This window comes from Pongo pygmaeus, chromosome 2 (assembly GCF_028885625.2).
Source record: "Pongo pygmaeus isolate AG05252 chromosome 2, NHGRI_mPonPyg2-v2.0_pri, whole genome shotgun sequence".
In the NCBI taxonomy this organism is placed as follows: Eukaryota; Metazoa; Chordata; class Mammalia; order Primates; family Hominidae; genus Pongo; species Pongo pygmaeus.
Window position 1 is genome coordinate 68,850,423 of NC_085930.1, and position 17,907 is coordinate 68,868,329.

Here is a 17,907-nt window from a genome sequence, read left to right on the forward strand (position 1 = left end):
AATGCCTTTGAGTGCTGTGCAGTTGAGTATTTGCTGAGCATTTACTCTGTGGCCAGCCCAGGGCTTGATGCTGGGGAGTTGGTGAGCAGAGAGGCCTGGGCAGGTTCCCTCTGGCGGCTTACAGTCCTGGGGAAGAGATACAAGAACCCGATCTCCAGCTCCTCCCATTCATCCAACCCTCCATTCACTGGTGTCTTCACCTTCCTGAAGCGTAGCCCTGGTCATCTTAAACTTCTGCTCAACAACCCTCAGTAGTTCCCAGTCCTGCTCTGAAGGAAGCCTGTACTCTATCCGCCTCTATGATCTGACCCAACCTCTGTCTCAGGCTTATCTCCTGCTCACCTGTTGCCGAGCTTCTCTCTTCATGAACCAGTCTTTTTACCATCCCCAATCTCTGTGCCTCCTGCCTAGAAGGCTGTCTCTAGCCATTCATGCAAGCTAAGAAGGCCCTGGAAGTATCCCCTCAATCCTCTTCATCACTTTATCTCACATCACATCATCCTTTACTCTTGTATGGCCCTTTCCACCTCCTGCCTTAGAATTGTGTTCTTGACTCTACCCCAGCAAACTGGGAGATTCTTAAGGGAAAAGTTACTAAAAGAATTGATTTTATATTCCCTTCTCTGGGCAACTACCTAGCCTTGTCCTTGGCATCTCGTGAGTGTTGATTCAGCCTGTACTGCTATTTCCCCGGGACTTCATCTGTGCCTCATATGGTGCTAGGTGCTGCCAAATGTGTTATCTCTTTTCATGCTCATAGGGACTCCATGAGACCCATGACATCATCTCACTTTCACAGATAAGGAAACTAAGTCTTAGAGGAACTGTCACTTCATTCGTTCATAGATTCATTCAGCAAACACATATATACACACACACACACACACATAAATATATATACACACATATATACACATATACATATGTATTTTATATGTATGTGTATGTTACATATGTATACATAATATACATATATGTATATTTACTCTTGTATGTCCCTTTCCGCCTCCTGCCTTAGAACTGTGTTATTGACTCTACCCCAGCAAACTGGGAGATACTTAAGGGAAGAGTTACTAAAAAATTCGATTTTATATTCCTTTCTCTGGGCAACTTCCTAGCCTTGTCCATAATATACATATGTGTATATTATGTATACATATGTACTATACGTGTATGTATATGTATATTATATATGTAATACATATATACATATAAAATACATATTATATGTATTTGTGTAGATATATGTGTATATATGTATACATATATAATATACACATACATATAATATGTATTTCATATATGTATATGTGGGTTTATATGTGTGTATATTTATGTGGATATGTGTGTACATATATATATACACACACATATACACACCCACATATATACACACACACGTATATATGGGATTTTTTTTTGAAACAGTCTCATTCTGTCACCCAGGCTGGAATGCAGTGGCACGATCTCAGCTCACTGCAACCGCTACCTACCAGGCTTAAATGATCTTCCCGCCTCAGCCTCCCTAGTAGCTGGGACTACAGGTGTGTGCCACCACACTTGGCTAATTTTTGTATGTTTGGTAGAGACGGGGTTTCACCATGTTGCCCAGGCTGGTCTTGAATCCTGGGCTCAGGTCATCTGCCTGCCTCAGTCTCTCAAAATGCTGGGATTACAGGTGTGAGCCACCATGCCCGGCCAAGCAAACATATTTAATGAACATGTACTCTGTGGCAGACTCTGTTGCATTGCAGAAATGCAGGAATAGGGAAATAAGATATTGCAGATTGGGTCCCCCAGGAAGCAGACTCTGGGACATCTGAATTTAGCTTCTAGGAGAATGATGAAGGAGTGTTCTTGGATCAGCCACTTGGGAAGGCAGGTGAGGCAGCAGGGTGAGGTCGAGCTGTGATGCAGGCTGCCTTACTAGAAGTCCTAGCCAGCCTGGTGGGGAGCTTTTTAAAAACTTTTATTTTCAGTTCAGAGGTACATGTACAGGATGTACAGGTTTGTTACATAGGTAAACGTGTGTCATGGAAGTTTGTTATACCAATTATTTTATCATCTAGGTTTTTAGCCTAGTATCCATTAGTTATATTTCCTGGTCCTCTCCCTCCTCCCACCATCCATCCTCCAATAGGCCCCAGTGTGTGTTGTTCCCTTCTATGTATCAATGTGTTTCCATTATTTAGCTCCCACTTATAAGTAAGAATATGTGGTATTTGGTTTTCTGTTACTGTGTTAGGTTGCTAAGGATAATGGCTTCCAGCTTCATCCATATCTGTAAAGGACATGATCTCATTCTTTTTTATGGCTGCATAGTATTCCATGGTATATAGGTACCATATTTTCTTTTTCTAATCTATCATTAATTGGTATTTGGGTTGATTCCAAGTCTTTGCTATTGTGAATAGTGATGCAATGAACATACACATGCATGTGTCTTTGTAATAGAACAACTTATATTCCTTTGGGTATATACCCAGTAATGGGATTGCTGGGTCAAATGGTATTTCTCACTTTAGATCTTTGAGGAATTGCCACACTGTCTTCCACAGTGGTTGAACTAATTTACACTCCCACCAACAGTGTAGAAGCAGGGAGTTCTGAAGATGGAATGACTCCTCAGAGCTGTCTGAGTTGAGACAGGAAGAGGCTGACCTCTCTGCCCCACAATGATCAGTCTTTGGGTAAGGACCACACTGAGAAGGAGGTGTATACTGGTGTCATTTTGTCCTCTGAGGCCATCCCTGTAGGGTGTTCTCAGCTGAGGGCTGTCTGCCTGAGCATTCATTGCCAGAAAGAAAGTCTCTTTGCCCTCATGGGGCTGACATTGAAGCAAGGGAAACAAATGATAAATGAATGAACAAATAAACAAACAAGATCATTTACAAGTGCAGAGAAGACATAACAAGGTGCTCATTTTACAGTCAGGAAAGCTAAGATGCCAATAGGTTGAATGACTGAAAGCCCTGTCTCCAAACCAGGTCTCTGTGGCCCCCAAAGTCATCCCCTCTGCTGCCCAACAGGCCTGTGCTAGTTGTGTAGAGTTAGCTTGACTCAAAATTCAAGCTAAGGAACTGGGGCTTGATTCTGTAGACAATGAGGAGGCTTTGGAGGAATAAGATAAGTCCATTTCCAGGAAATTTCACTGGCACAGGCCTGCAGAATGGACTGTAAACTCAAAGAGACAAGAGCTAAGGATTTTGGTAAGAGGTGCCTCTTAACAAAGTGAATCTGGGTCTACAGTGATGATATGCTTGCTACTGGGAACTGGTAGTGGAAAATAGGACTGAATCCCTTAGGATGCTTTTGGCTGCAAGTAACAGAAAACTCCAGCTGAAAGTGACTTGATCAATAAAGCTATAGAAGTGGAAGTTCACTGGGAGGCAGGCTCTGGGTTTTCAGTCCAATCAATTGTCCAGAAGGTCATTAATCCTAAGTCTGCTTCCTCTTTTTGTTCTAAGATGCCTGCTGGTAGCAACTGGGCTACATGCATTTCTTTCTTTTTTCTTTTTTTGCCAGCACTCAGTAGAAAAGCTAAAACTTTCCATTTGACCACAGAAGTCTTTCTCTTCCATCCAGTTAAGTCACATACTCACCTCTGGACTAATAACACATACCAGAATCCACCATCTTGAGTTGGGATGGCCTCCAGCTTCCCTTGAAGAACTCTCCTGGAGGAATGAATTCCTGGGCAAATTCATGGCTCTTTTAGAAAGTAGGAACGGCAAGAATGGATACTGGGAGGTGGAGGAGGCCAGCTTGCCTGCTACTCAGAACAAATAATTGGGCAGTTTGCAGGCAGGACCCAGTAACAGACTGGATTGAGAAAGAGGGATTAAACAAAGTATCAGATAGAACTCCTAGGTATCCAGTTGACAAGCCCAGGAAGATACTATCACATTGACCAAAATTGAAGGAATGGGGGAACAGTTCACCTTTGGATAATTTGAGTTTGGGGGGATGAGGGGACATCTAGACCATACTGTTTTGCAGCAGCTAAGGATACAGGTCTTTGAGCTTGGGCTGAAGGTCTCCTGGGCAGGACAGAACCCAGGAGAGAGGCCTGGGAGATGATGACATAGCTTCTGGTCACCAAGAAGTGGGAGCTGGAGTCAGGAGCGTGTGAGGGAGCCAGCTGCAGCAGGGACCAAGAAGGGAATGCTGGAGGGAATTCTGAAGACAGGACTCTTCCCAGCAGAACTGCCTCTAGGATGGGGTCCCTGCCCATATGCACAGTGACAGCACACAAGGATGTTCACTGCATCAATGTTTGAGATAATAAGATGCTGGAGGCAATGTAAATATCCATCCCTAAGGAGCTGGCTAAATGAATTATGATGTCTCTGGTATATGGAATCCCAAGCAGCTGTGCAAAAAAGGGGATATAAAAGTTACAAGATGGAAAAATTTCTCAGAGGTATCATTAAGTGAAAAGATGCAAAGGTGTGTATGATATGCTCCCATTTGTGTTAAGAGAGAACATATGATATGCAAATGTATGCTTGTTTATTCATAGATTATTTCTGGAAAGTATCAGAAGAAATTTTTTGTAGTGGTTGCCTCTGGACAAGGAGGAGCCTTGGGAGACTTATTCTTTCCATTTTACCTGCTGGCTGTTAGAATTTCTTAACCATGTGCCTTTATTACCTATGTAAAAAGATCATAAAAATAAACACATAAGAAATAGGGTCTTGGGTGTCAAAGGTGTTGGGGAGTTTGAGGACCAAGAGGAGGCCACTGGAGAGTGTCAGAGAATCTGGAGTCAGTAGTTATGGGGAAACATCAGGGGGAGGGGTCACAGGGGAAACTGAGGCACTGATTGTTCACTTGAGAGAATCATGGAGAATAGGAAATGGGGATAGCTACTTGGGTTCATAGAGCACCAGTACAGAAATCATAGGACACTGTTGAAGGTCCCCAGTGAGCTCTGCACAGAGGGTTCTCCACACCCTCTCGAAGCTGGAGGGAGGTGTAAACAGGTCTCTGGAATTGCCTCCGAGGTTTCTACGGTCTGTTAAGGGGTCTGACACAAGCAGAGACCACCTTCAGAGGGGTGATTCTTGGCAAGCCAGGCCCGGAAGCTAAGAGAAAGGGCTGTGGGGGGTGAGGAGAAGGAGCCTGAGAAGGCATCATTCTGATATTAAGCCTTCATGAGCTACCACTGGGTTCAGAGACTTCTCACCTCTGCAAGGGTGGGAGGAAGGCTATTCTTTGCCCATTAGCAGCTGGTCCAGCTATGAGGCTGAAGGAGCTGGGAGGAAGAGCAGGAGGCTGCAGCTGCTCAGGGAGCCAAGATCATGGCTCCCATTTTCGATACAGAAACTCAACACGGTGGTCTTGGCAAACAGGGAGAATGTCTTGGTCCTTTTAGGTGTCTATAACAAAATACCATAGACTGGGTGACTTACAAACAACAGAAATGTATTTCTCACAGTTCTAGAGGCTTGGAAGTCTAAGAGCAAGACACTGACAGATTTGATGTCTGGTGAGAGCTTGCTTCCTGGTTCATAGAGGGCAACCTCTTGCTGTGTCTTCACATGGTGGAAGGGACAAGGTAGCTGTCTTTGGTCTCTTTAAGGGCATTGTGTTAGTCTGTTCTTACATTGCTGTAAAGGAATACCTGAGGCTGGGTAATTTGTAAAGAAAAGAGGTTCAATTGGCTCACAGTTCTGCAGGCTGTACAGGAAGCATAGCACAGGCATCTGCTCCTGGTGAGATCTCAGGAAGCTTCCAATCATGGTAGAAGGTGAGGGTGGAGCAGGCATTTCACATGGCAGGAGTGGGAGCAACAGAGAGAGAGTGGGAGGTGCAGGTGCCACACACTTCAGAATACACCAAGGGGATGGCACTGAGCTGTTCACCCCCATGATCCAAACATCTCCCACCAGGCTCTGCCTCCAATGCTGAGAATTCCATTTCAACATGAGATTTGGCAGGAACAGAGGTTCAAACCATATCAGGCACTAATCCCATTCCTGAGGGCTCCACCCTTATGACCTAATCACCTCCCAAAGACGTCACCTCCTAATACCATCACATTGGGGGTTAGGATTTCAAAATAGGAATTTTGAGGGAGACACAAACATTCAGATTATAGCAGAGAATATTTACCAAAATCATAATCACAATCATAAATAAAATAACAAAGAATTCTAGACTCTTCAAGCTGCATGGAACCTAGAGATAATTTTCTCCTTGTTTTCTGAATTGTGTCCTTAAATATCATGAAAGCCACTTCATGGAAACAGGACTGTGGTCAGTGAAACTACAGACTATATACCTCCTTCTTAGAAAGTCTCCATGCAAGGAAGGACATTAAAGGCACTGAGAAGTCCTGCATTAAGAAAACTTGTCTACCTTTGTTCAACTAGCTTTTTTTCAAATGCATGTAGTCTTAGAAGCCCCTGCTCCCCATTTTTAGCATAGCATCTAGCAGTGGTCTTCAGACCATGCTTTGGAAAGTATTGTTTTAGTTTAAGCTTTTTATTTGATAGGTGAGGTAGCTAAGGCTCAAAGGGGGAAGTGATTCTCCAAGGCCACACAGCCAACAGTGGAAATGAGAAGGTAGATCTTTTGCCTTGTGCTCCAGAGGCCTTTCTGCCAACCTGTACTGCTCCTGTCCCTCATTGGAAGAGACATCTTGACAGTGTGGACCTGCTACTGTGTCAGGATCCAGGCAGTGGTAAGACGAGATTAGGCAGACCAGGGGACCAGCACTGAGGAGGGCCGAGCTGAAATTTGGAGTCAAACTAAGGTTAGGGCATCTGTTGTAACCAGTCCTTGAAAGCTAGGAAGGCTATGTCCAAGTGGGTGCCAGCTGCTGATTCTCAGTCCAGGAAGACAAGCCTTCAGGAAACATCTTCTGGAGCAGTGGTCCCCAACCTTTTTTGCAGCAGGGACCAGTTTTGTGGAAGACAATTTTCCCATGGACCAGGGTGGGGTGATAGTTTTGGGATGATTGAAGCACATTATATTTATTGTGTATTTCATTTCTATATTATTGCATTGTAATATATAATGAAGTAATTATGCAACTCACTGTAATGTAGAATCAGTTTGAGCCCTGAGCCCTGAGCTTGTTTTCCTGCAACTACACGGTTTCGTCTGGGGGTGATGGGAGATAGTGACAGATCATCCTGCATTAGATTTTCATAAGGAGTGTGCAACCTAGATCTCCCACATGCGCAGTTCACACTGGGGTTCGAGGACCTATGAGAATCTAATGCCACCACTGATCTGACAGGAGCTCAGATGGTAATGCCCGCTCACCCACCGCTCACCTCCTGCTGTGTGGCCTGGTGTTTAATGGGCCATGGACTGATCTGTGGCCTGGAGGCTGGGGGCTCATGTTCTGAAGGACCTGAGATTTTTCCTGGAGGACTTGAGAATTATCATTTACTCTCAAGAGGAACTGGGATGCCGAATCATTGTTTCTCAAAGTGTGTTCTATGGAACCCCACTCTCTAGCCATTCATGAGGATTGTGCAAGGAGCTCAGACCCTGGTCATACCAGCTTAGGACACGTAGAATTAAAGAAAAATTCTGTGGGGCTTCCCCACATCTTTAATGTGCTACTGTCACTGTGAGTCACTGTGGTAGGGAAGTGATGTGTAGGGTTCTCCAACTCATATGACCAGGGAATCCCATCTGCAAGGAACCTCTCTCTGTGGGTTTGTTTCATGGACATAGTTGAGGAATTTATGTTGTTGTAGATCAATGAAATTTATGCTGATTTCTGTACCCCTTCTGACCCCACCCGAAACATTCCTGACCTTTCCCTTTTGAAAAGAGATTGGTAAATGTAGCCAGCAAACTTCTCCCCTGCTGACATTTGTTCTTCCATATTCCAGAGCAAGGAGATTGGCCTGCAGATGCACGAGGAGCTCCTGAAGGTGACCAATGAGCTCTACACAGTAAGTTCTGCCCAGGCTCACTGCTGTTTTGGGATTGGGTCTCCTGTCTTCATCACCAGAGCTGGAGGGAAGCAAAACAGAGGTCTGGAATGACCCCAGGCCTTTTTTGCTGCGTTTTATGCTGAGTGACAGTGGGTCATCATGTCAGGATGTAATGACTCACAGCCCCAGCTTCTGATTCTGTACATCTGGGGCAGGGCCTGGGCTTGTCTAGTTTGTCAAAATTCACAAGAGATTCAAACGACCTGCAGCTGTGGGACGTGTTACCTGCAAGAACAGAAGGGCACAAAGTCAAGGCTAGGGGAGTGTGAGTGTGAAGGCTCCTGAAGGCAGGGATGTGAGTTTTGGAGTTAGGCAGCACAGGCTCCAGCGGAGGCCCCTCCTTACCGACTGTAGGACCATAGGCAGGTGGGCAGTTTATCTGGGTCTCAGTCACTGCATCTGCAAAATGGAGCACGGTTCCGAGGATCACGGGAGGTCATGGGGTGAGCCTGCATTGCCATCTCCAAGGCATAATTTCGTAACATCACAGGGTGGTCCACAGCTGACTTTGCTACCTGCTTGGAGTCAACATCTAACTGTGCTTGAGATGAGTTTTAGAATCCAAGAAGGTGAGCAAATGGGGACACAAACACATTAGGCGATGATGCAGGAACTTTCAGACTGTGCTTTGGGGAGCCTACGGCTTCCTCAAGAGGAATGTGGGGACCCCATGGAGAGATATGGGGAGTGGGGTGGGTAGACCCAGCAGGTAGAGCTCCAGGCCCCTCAATCCTACCCAATCAGAACAGAGAAGAATGGTTATGTTTTAAATAGATAGGTGCCCTATATAGCATTTCATGAAAAGTGTGTTTGTGTGTTGGGGAGAATCTGCTGCTAAAATTGTATTTGAAAATCCCTGGTATGAGGGGAAAGAACAGCAGTCTGTGAGAAGCCCCTTCTGTTTGGTTTTATTATCTTTCTATGTTTATATCCTGTGTGGCCAGCAGGTGGTAAATTCCTCAGAGGCACTGAGAGTCTTTGCGGGAGGGCCTGGACCTCAGGTCAGAAAGCCTGCCTCAGATCCCAGCAAGCTATGGAACTCTAGGCAAGGCATTTTTTTCCTGGGCCTCAGTCTCCCAATCAGTAAAATGGGGCTGAGAGTTCTTAGATAAAAGTTGAAACTTTTAATTCCGTGATTCCAAATTAAGGAGCAAAACTTGAGTTGTGGGCAGTTTTTAGTTGAGTCATTCTTAGGGTAAAGGAAGAATTGCTGCTTGAGAATGCATATTGCTTTGCATCAGCTGGTCACTGGGGGACAGAACAGCCTGCTGGGTTAAGGCACGGATTTTGAAGCCAGAGATCTGGGTTCAAATCCAGGTGTTAAGTAGAAATACTAGTACCTGCTTAGTGCACATCCTTGTGAGAATTCAAGGAGATCCTATATGCAATGGATGCTTAGAACAAAGAGTAAAAAAGAGCATTCTGTACCAGAAGTTCTGAGTGTCACTATCATCATCACCATCATTGGCTCCTCCTTGATGGCTGTGAAGTAGGCTGTTGTACATACTCACGGCGGGGGGAAGGGCGGTGATAAATAATGCAAGCCTGGTAAACCGAATGGGATTGTCCTGCTCAGAATTCTGCAGCGAGTTTGGCTAAACCAGGTGCTTCCCAGTCTAGGTCCTTTTTATGTTCCTCAGGCTCCACTTTGAATGGGTCACTTTCCTCCACAGTGTCACAACAACTTAGCCCCAATGTCCTGGGACCCCCCAGTCATCCCCACCTAGGTCTCTAACTTTTGCTGTGACCTCCAGCAGGGCTCCTCTTCTTGGTGCCCTCTATTTACACCAAATACCTTCCCCCTCTGCTGCTTTTCCCCTGCAATCCCTGCTGTCTATACCTACCTGTTAGTGTCATGCTCATTTTTCAAACTCAGACCAAACCCCACCACCTTCAGAATGTTATTACCTCTTGGCTTCAAGTTCCTACGGCAGATGTACCAAAATCTCTTGTATCTTTATTGTCTATATCCCGTCTCCCAACATGTTGGAGTGTAAACTCCGTGGGAGTCAGGTCTTGGCTGAGAAACACTGCATGAAAGGCCCAAAGGCTCCATTTGAACCCCACTGTGTGGCCTTGGGCAAGTCCCTTCACTTGTCAGTTTCACCTGTGACTAACAGGGATGGTCATCTTTCTGTGGTTTGTAGACTGGACAAGGCCAGGTGATGGTCAGAGATCAGGAGGACAGTGGCATCTCTCTGTGTCCTTCAAGGTCCCAGTGCCCAGCACAGTGGCCTGAATCCAGCAGGTGCTCCATGCACACCTCCCTGTGCTGGCTGCAGGGCAGGATGGCTGGACAGAAATGCCGCTGATATTGGAGACACAGGCCAGGCAGGGTGGCTGAGGCCCCAGCAGGATGAGCCGTGCCTTGCCATTTCCACAGCAGCCTGGTGAGGGTCACCAGAAGCTGGTGGAAGAGGAACGGTCTTAGCTTTCTCCTTTGGAAGAGTGGGATCCTCATGGTGCCAGCACACCCCCTGTGAAGATCATTTGTTGACTACACACTGAGTCTTTAGTAGTTACTCAGAAACTCAGTTAAATTCAAGCATTTGGGGCCACATGCTGTGGACCCAGAGCTGCAGTAGGGCACAGTGGGGGATCATGAACATTCAGAGTCTGTCTCTGTCAGAGTCTTGTACATCCTTGGTGCTTCCAGGATGCTCATTGAAACAAAGGAGGGAGGAGGGAGGGATGAATACATGAAAGAAACTTGTCTTACTCCTAAGGAGTTTGGAATCTGGGCAGAGAGATAAGAGTAGTGTGTGAACCACCGGGGCTTGTTGGGGGGTGGGGGACTGGGGGAGGGATAGCTTTAGGAGAAATACCTAATGTAAATGACGAGTTGATGGGTGCAGCAAACCAACATGGCACATGTATACCTATGTAACAAACCTGCATGTTGTGCATATGTACCCTAGAATTTAAAGTATAATAATAATAATAATAAAAAGAGTAGTGTGTGAACTGTTGATACAGCACAAGTCAGAGCCTAGTATGTGCTTGACATGTGGGCTCGCAGGGGAGGTACCTTTGGGCTTGGCTGTGTAACTCGCCTGTGAGCTCTGTGGGGCTGGACCTTGTTCCCCACAGTGTGCCCAGAGCCCCATGCACACACATAGGAGGAGGTGGGTGTGTATTAGTTGAGGGAGATGCACATGTGTGAGAGATGGGTTGAGAGGAGGAGGGAGGGAGAACAAGAAGGAAAAACATTCAGAAAAGTGGGCTACTGTGTTCCAGGGTGAGCTTTGAGCTTGGTGCCTTTGGATGGGTAGGAATTAAAGAAGCAGAGGGAATGAGAGGAAGAGAGAGGGAGTTCTCAACAGGGAAGGCAATGCAGGATCACAGCAGTGCACACTGATCACAGACAGATCTGGGTTTGAATTCCTGCTGCACCACTTACCAGCTTGGCCAAGTCAATTAACCTCATTGGCTTTCCTTCTCTTTGTTGCCAAACAGGGATGATCCTAACATCTGTAGCCACTTCATGAGTGCTTATGATGCATCTCACTCTGTATTAGGTATTTTATATGTATTAGTTAATTAACACTCTTACATTTTTACAGATAAAGAAATGGAGGCACAGAGAAGTGACTTATTTAAAGCCTGTGTATGAGCTATCAGTTGCTGCATAACAAACTACCTCGAAACTCTGTGACTTAGAACAACCACCATTTTCTGTGCTCGTGATTCTGTGAGTCAGCAATTTGGGCAGGGTTCAATTGGGGCCACTCATGTGGCTGCAGTTTTCTGATCAATTAAAAAAAGAAAAAGAGCCCAAAGTGAACAAACCCCAATGTGCAAGCTCTTTTCAAGCTTCTGCTTGTGTCATATTTGCTAATATCCCGTTGACCAAAGCAAGTTACACAGCCAAGCCCAGAGTCCTGGGTTAGAAAAGCAAGACCCCCTCCCCTTGCAGAGTCACAATGCAAAGGGCCATGCTTGCAGCCATGCCAGTAATGATCACAGTCCTCTTTGCAAACAGTTCACTCCAGCCACCCAGCTGCTGGCGGCACCATGTGCCCCAAATTCATGCTTCATTGCTAGGGATTTCTTTTGAGCACTTTCTAGTTACCATGCCTGGTTATACAAGTCTACAGTCTCCCTCCTCCCTCAGACCTGGGGTCATTACCACAGTCACTGAGGAACAAATAATGCACAGAAAGGATTTTCCAGTAAGCTCCACTTTTTTTCTTCTTAAAGTTCTGTAAGGGAGGTGGTGGTGGTCTGTTCAGGGGGTCCTACAGGGTGTAATGATGGTGGAGATAAATGCTAAAGGCCACCCATCACTTGCTTTAGAGAAAAGGCTTGTCTCTATCTGCGGCTAGGAAGGATGCAGAGGAGACTGCAAGGCCAGGCATTTTGTTCATTCATTTATTCATTCACTCACTCAATAAGCCTAGTCCTTATCACCCAGTCCTTATCTGCTCAGTCCTTAGCACCTTGAGGCACCCTCCTCTCTAAAGCATGCTAGCATGGGTGTTTATGCACATGTGTGCACACACACACTTGCATACATGCATGTGCAGTTTGACATGTACCACACACTAGCACATATGCACATTCACATGCTTGTATGTACATATACATATATGCAAGCATGCACACACATATATCCCACTCCACTTCTTTTCCCTCGAACTCCCATCAGCCCAACACAATATAGTTCTTGTTCATGTATTGGCCTGGGAGAAAAAAAGGGCAGAGGTAAAGAATGTGGACCAGTACGGCAAATCCTTCTAGAAGAGGCAAATCAAAACAAAACAAGTCACAAACTAGAAGCCCCACTGTGTTTTCACTGTTCGGCTAAAAGTGTGTTCAGATTTTCAGTATATCTCTATATTATGAAATGCATGTGTGTCAGTAACTAGTGAATGTCCAGTGTCCCCCCATCTATCTCTTCCTCTGTGTTCAGCAGCTCTACTCCAAACTGTGGGCCGGCCTTCCAAGCCAGGGCTGCAGGAGAGGCCCAGTGACTTTGTTCTTTGCCATGTGGGGAGGGCCTGAGGAGTGTCCATTCATACCCGGCAGCAGCTGGTCACAGGTAGACCCTAACTGGAGCCATGAATCATTCTACCTTCTACTTCTTCAAGCCTTGATTGATTGTGTATGGGCTCAGGGATATGACATCAACTCTGGGCCAACAGGCAAATCTTGGCAAAGGTGTCTCCCTCCTCTTGACTGCCCTCAGAGATGGGGGTGGTGGAGAGAGCTGAGACTGGGAGCCCAGGAGCCTGAGTTCTGGTCCCAGCTCCACCCTGGGCTCACTGCGTGTCTTTCTAGAATGACATTCAGATACAGCCCCACAGCTTTATCCTATCTTTGGGCCCTCTGTCATTTACTGAATATTTTTCTTTAAGTTGACCTCCCCTCCCTTTTTAAGCTCCCCCAGTGTTAGTTAATTAGTGGAAAGCAGCCCCGTGTGCTGGAAGAGCACAGGTTTTAGAGTCAGCTGGGCCTAACTTGAAGGCCCTGCCACACAAACCCTCTGAGCCCAGTCCCTCCCTGGAACACGGGGCTGCTGCCAGTTCATTTGTCTGGATTATTCTGGGGAGAGTGATTGTCATAGCCCAGTGCCTGGCAAACCTGAGTCCTGAGTCATTGTGTCTTTTATGAAAGAATGAGGCATAAATATTTTTCCTACATAGTTTGGAATCTTTCTTTTCCATTCCCCATCTCCACTGGGCCAGCCAGAGCCCTAAGAATGTTTTGCTGGAAAACGTGCAGCCACCTCCTCCTTCATTTCCCATCCTCCAGGCCTGCTCTCTGTGATGCTGGCTCCATACTTGAACTGGACGACTTTCCTTTAAAAAAATTGTTTAATATTTAAATTTAGAAATAGAAGATACATACACTTGGTTAAAAAAAATAAAGACAGTAATTAAACAATAAAAGAAGGTACACAGGAAGAAGCGTGTCTCCTGACTCTTTCTCCGTCCCCGTATAACCTCAGTTACTAGGTTATTAGTGTCCAGTTAGCCATGTCTCCTTCCAGAGATCTCTTATCCATCAATCAGCACACACGTTTGGGCATATCCCACACATTCCTGTTTTATGCAAGTGGTGACAACTGTACTTACTATTCTGCATCTTGCTTGTGTTTGTAGGTATATTTTGGAGATTGTTTCATCTCAAGAATAACTAGAGCCTCCAATCATGTACAGTGCTTATTGAAGGCCAGGGGCTGGTCTAAATGCTTTACATGTACTGATCCATTTCATCCTCATCATAACCCTTTGAGGTAGGTGGCATTATGACCACGCCCATCTTAGGGATGAGAAATCTGAGGCACAGAGAGCCCAGGTGGCCAGCTCAGGGTTGCCCAGAGGGGAAACAGCAGAACCTGCTCCAGACTCCGAGTGCTTAAGCACTCCCCTACACTAGTGATATAAATACGTTAAACTATTTATATGACTATATAGAAACTACTTATCTGGGCTGGGCTTGGCTAACGCCTGTAATCCCAGCACTTTGGGAGGCCAAGTCAGGCAGATCCCTTGAGCCTAGGAGTTCGAGACCAGCCTGGGCAACGTGGCAAAACCCTGTCTCTACAAAAAATACAAAAAATTAGTGAGGATGTTAGCGGGTACCTATAGTCCCAGCTACCCGGGAGGCTGAGGTGGGAGGATTACCTGAGCTTGGGAAGTGAAGACTGCAGTGAGCTGTGATTGCACCACTGCACTCCAGCCTGGGGGACAGAGTAAGACCCCATCTTAAAAAAATTAAAATTTAAAGTTAAAAAATAAACTACGAACTTGCATTTATTGTGGAAGGAAATGATAGTTCACATTAGCAGATGAAACACAGTTTGGTATAAATAGAAGCGTTCTGTTAGTTAAGTGAAAATCAAGCAGTGTTGTGCATTCAAGCTTGTGCCTGCCAGAGCAGCAGGCGAGAAGCTTTGAAAATGTGTGGGCACCGACTGGTTTTTCCTCCTGATGTAATCAGAAGGATCCTCAGAGAGCTGAAAGGGGTTAATAACAGTACATTAAACAATGCAAGAAGGTACACAGAGAGAAGCATATCTCCTGACTCTTCCTCCTTCCCCATATCACCTCGGTTGCTTTGTTACTAGTGTCCAGTTTGGCAGTGTTTCCTTCCCATGACACCGAAAGTCACCTTGCTAACACAAGTGGAAACACTGATCCAGTGCCAGATAGTGGGGCTCTGGCACTCAGTTTCCCCCGTCTGTGGAATGAAGGTGTGGAGTTTGAGGAATGCTGAGGCTCCTGCCAGTCATTGATCTTCATGCCGCTGTGCCCTGGAAGGGAGACCAGGGTCCTGGATCAGACTCAGGGCAGGGCAGCTCTGCGGGGCTGTGGCAGCCTGCCAGCCAGGGTGTATGCACAGTGTCATCCAGGGATGGAACTGGTCCTAAGCAGAATGGAAGAGGTTTCCCTCTAGGTAACTTTCCCTTCTCTTTCTGCTGTCCTTCCCAGGCACCCATTCACTAAGAATACATGTATCGATCATCAGCATATCCAGACCATGAGATGTGGCTGCACACTATGACAGGTGTCTTAGTGGGGATACGACAGTGTGAGGGAACATGGAAGAGGGAGTGATGAAATCTACTGAGCATCAGGAAGGTGCCAGAGAAGAGATGGTATCTGATTGACAGTGGACAGTTCCTGGGTGCAGAGAGGGGCAGAAGGAGCAGCACTTAGAGCGGTGGGAAGCAGCACCCGGGATGCTGGAGGGATCTCTGCCCAGTCAGTACTGCTCCTGAGTCACTGCACTGAGCCTGGCCGGTTGGGATCAGGAATGATACAAGTAGTTGGGGAGGCTGAAAGGGAAGTAAGTCTGCCTTTTGGGATTCATTTAGTGGCAAGGGACTGGAATCCGGTGCAAACTGGCTTAGATAAAAATGACACTGTATTGAATCACATGACCATGTAGCTCAGGTCTAGCTGGATCCAGGGGCTCACACACTGATTTGTCTGTCTCACCAGTATGGCATGTACTCTGTGAGGCCAGAGACCCCATCTGTCTTCTATACTATGTTTTGACTGTAGTGCATTTGATATAGTACCTGACACATAAATAAATATTTGATAATTGAAGGTGTAGCTGTTCTCCCCACCAATATACTCACTAGATCAAAGGCAGTAGAACTATGCCTCCCCCATTTTACCCTTTTCCCTCCTTCCTTCTCTTCCTACCTTCCTTCCCCACTCTTTCCAATGCATCCATCCATCCATCCATCCATCCATCCATCCATCCATCCATCCATCCATCTGTCCGTCCGTCCGTCCATTTATCCACCTTTGGGAATCAGTCTCTCTCCCCCTTCTGGTTTGTTTTTCTCTGCGTGGACTTCATGATCTGGCAGGCTTCTCCCATGTGGTGACAAAAATGGTCCCTAACACTACAAATTCTCCTCCCATTAGCCTCTCCCCACCCTCCAGTGGAAAGAAAACACTCCCTTCCCAGTGTTTCCAGTGAAGCCCTAGGGTAGCATCTAATTGGCCTAGCTGAGCTTCCTGTGGCCAGATGAACATAAGTTTATGGATTGGCCAGGCCGGGGTCTCGTGCCCACCCCAGGATTCCGGGGCGATATCAAATTCCCATGAACCACATGTACTGAGAATAGTGGAGGGGAATTTGGGGGATTTCCTCAAAATAAAATTAGGGGGCTGTTCCCAAAGAAGGAAGACTGGATGAGTCTGGGCAGAGAAAAACAACAGATGTCCACTGAGGGAGAGTCCCTGGGGGAGAATGAGGAAGTGGTTCCATTGGCTGGTGCTCCTGATGTTCATACCTGACATACCTGATGTTCCTCCACCTATCAGCTGCTCCTCAGTCCTGTTTGCCTCCTGCTCCCCTGGGCTAATGCTCACTCTGCTCCCTTTGTCTGGGACACTCCACCCCCACCCCAAGCCCTGCTCACCCAGCTAACAGCTACTCTTCCTGCAATGTTCAGTTTAGATGTCACTTCCTCCAGGAAGCCTTCCTATAGTGCCTAGTACTTCCTTCATCATTGTACTTATCACACCATGTGATCATCACTTGTATAATTGCCTGTATCTCTGCTACAGTTTGGATCCTATGAGGGCGGCCACCTGCATGTCTTCCACACTGTAGTATTGCCTAGCATAGTACTTGGCACGTAATGAACTGCTCAATAAATATTTAATGATTGATGGTACAGAAATCTCCCTACTTCCAAGTATGCTCAGCAGAACAAAGGCAATAGAACTGTACCTCCCTCATTTTACCCTCCCTCCCTGCCTTCTTCTCTTCCTTTCTCCCTTTCATCCACTCTCCCATCTATCTACCCATCCCTGCATTTATCCACCCACCCACCCATCTTTTCTTCTGTCCATCCATCCATCTACCCATCCATTCAGCCATATTCATTGATCCACTGATCTTTTGATCTGTTGATCCAGCCAGCCCAGCCAGTCATACATTCATGCAAATATGTATTGATACTTGCTGGGTACCAGGCTCTGCTCTGGTACAGAGAATACTATCATGAATAAGACCCTGGCCTCAGGACTTTGCTTCTCTTTTCCTTCAAGGAGGTCTTAGTCAGGCACTGGCCTAGGGTTTCACCCATACACAAATGCTGGAAGCAGAGAGCCACTGTGCCCAGGGACAGCCCTGTCTGCAGGGTGGAGGAAGCACACAGGGACTGCATCATTGAGAAGCTGTTTTCTAACAACTGATCTTTATCCTGCTTCAGGTGTCCCTTTATGGATGCTGTCAACTTCCAGGTTCTGTTTGCCTTCTTTTGCATTTAAATGAGGGGCCGAAAGATGGTGCAGTTAACACTTTGCTGTTTTCAGAATCTGAGGATCAGGGAAGAGGCAAAAGGCAATGTGTGCAAAGCAAAAGGCAGTGTGATTACCAGAAGAGGCAATGCCTAGTGGTCAACAGACCTGGCCTGCAGTCCCAGCTCTGCCTGGCTTTTTGTGTGACATTGGACAGCACTCTTGCTATTTCT

General features: G+C 46.3%; 1 protein-coding gene across 6 annotated transcripts in view; it reads left to right on the forward strand.

Moving 5' to 3' along the window:
* Positions 1 to 17,907, forward strand: part of SRGAP3 (SLIT-ROBO Rho GTPase activating protein 3) — a 383,768-nt gene that overhangs the window by 276,545 nt on the left and 89,316 nt on the right. For all 6 annotated transcript variants that reach the window (XM_063661806.1, XM_054482929.2, XM_054482932.2 and 3 more), the window contains one exon: positions 7,857 to 7,919. In XM_063661806.1, coding sequence (XP_063517876.1) covers positions 7,857 to 7,919 — 63 coding nt within the window. The remainder of the gene's footprint in view (positions 1 to 7,856; positions 7,920 to 17,907) is intronic.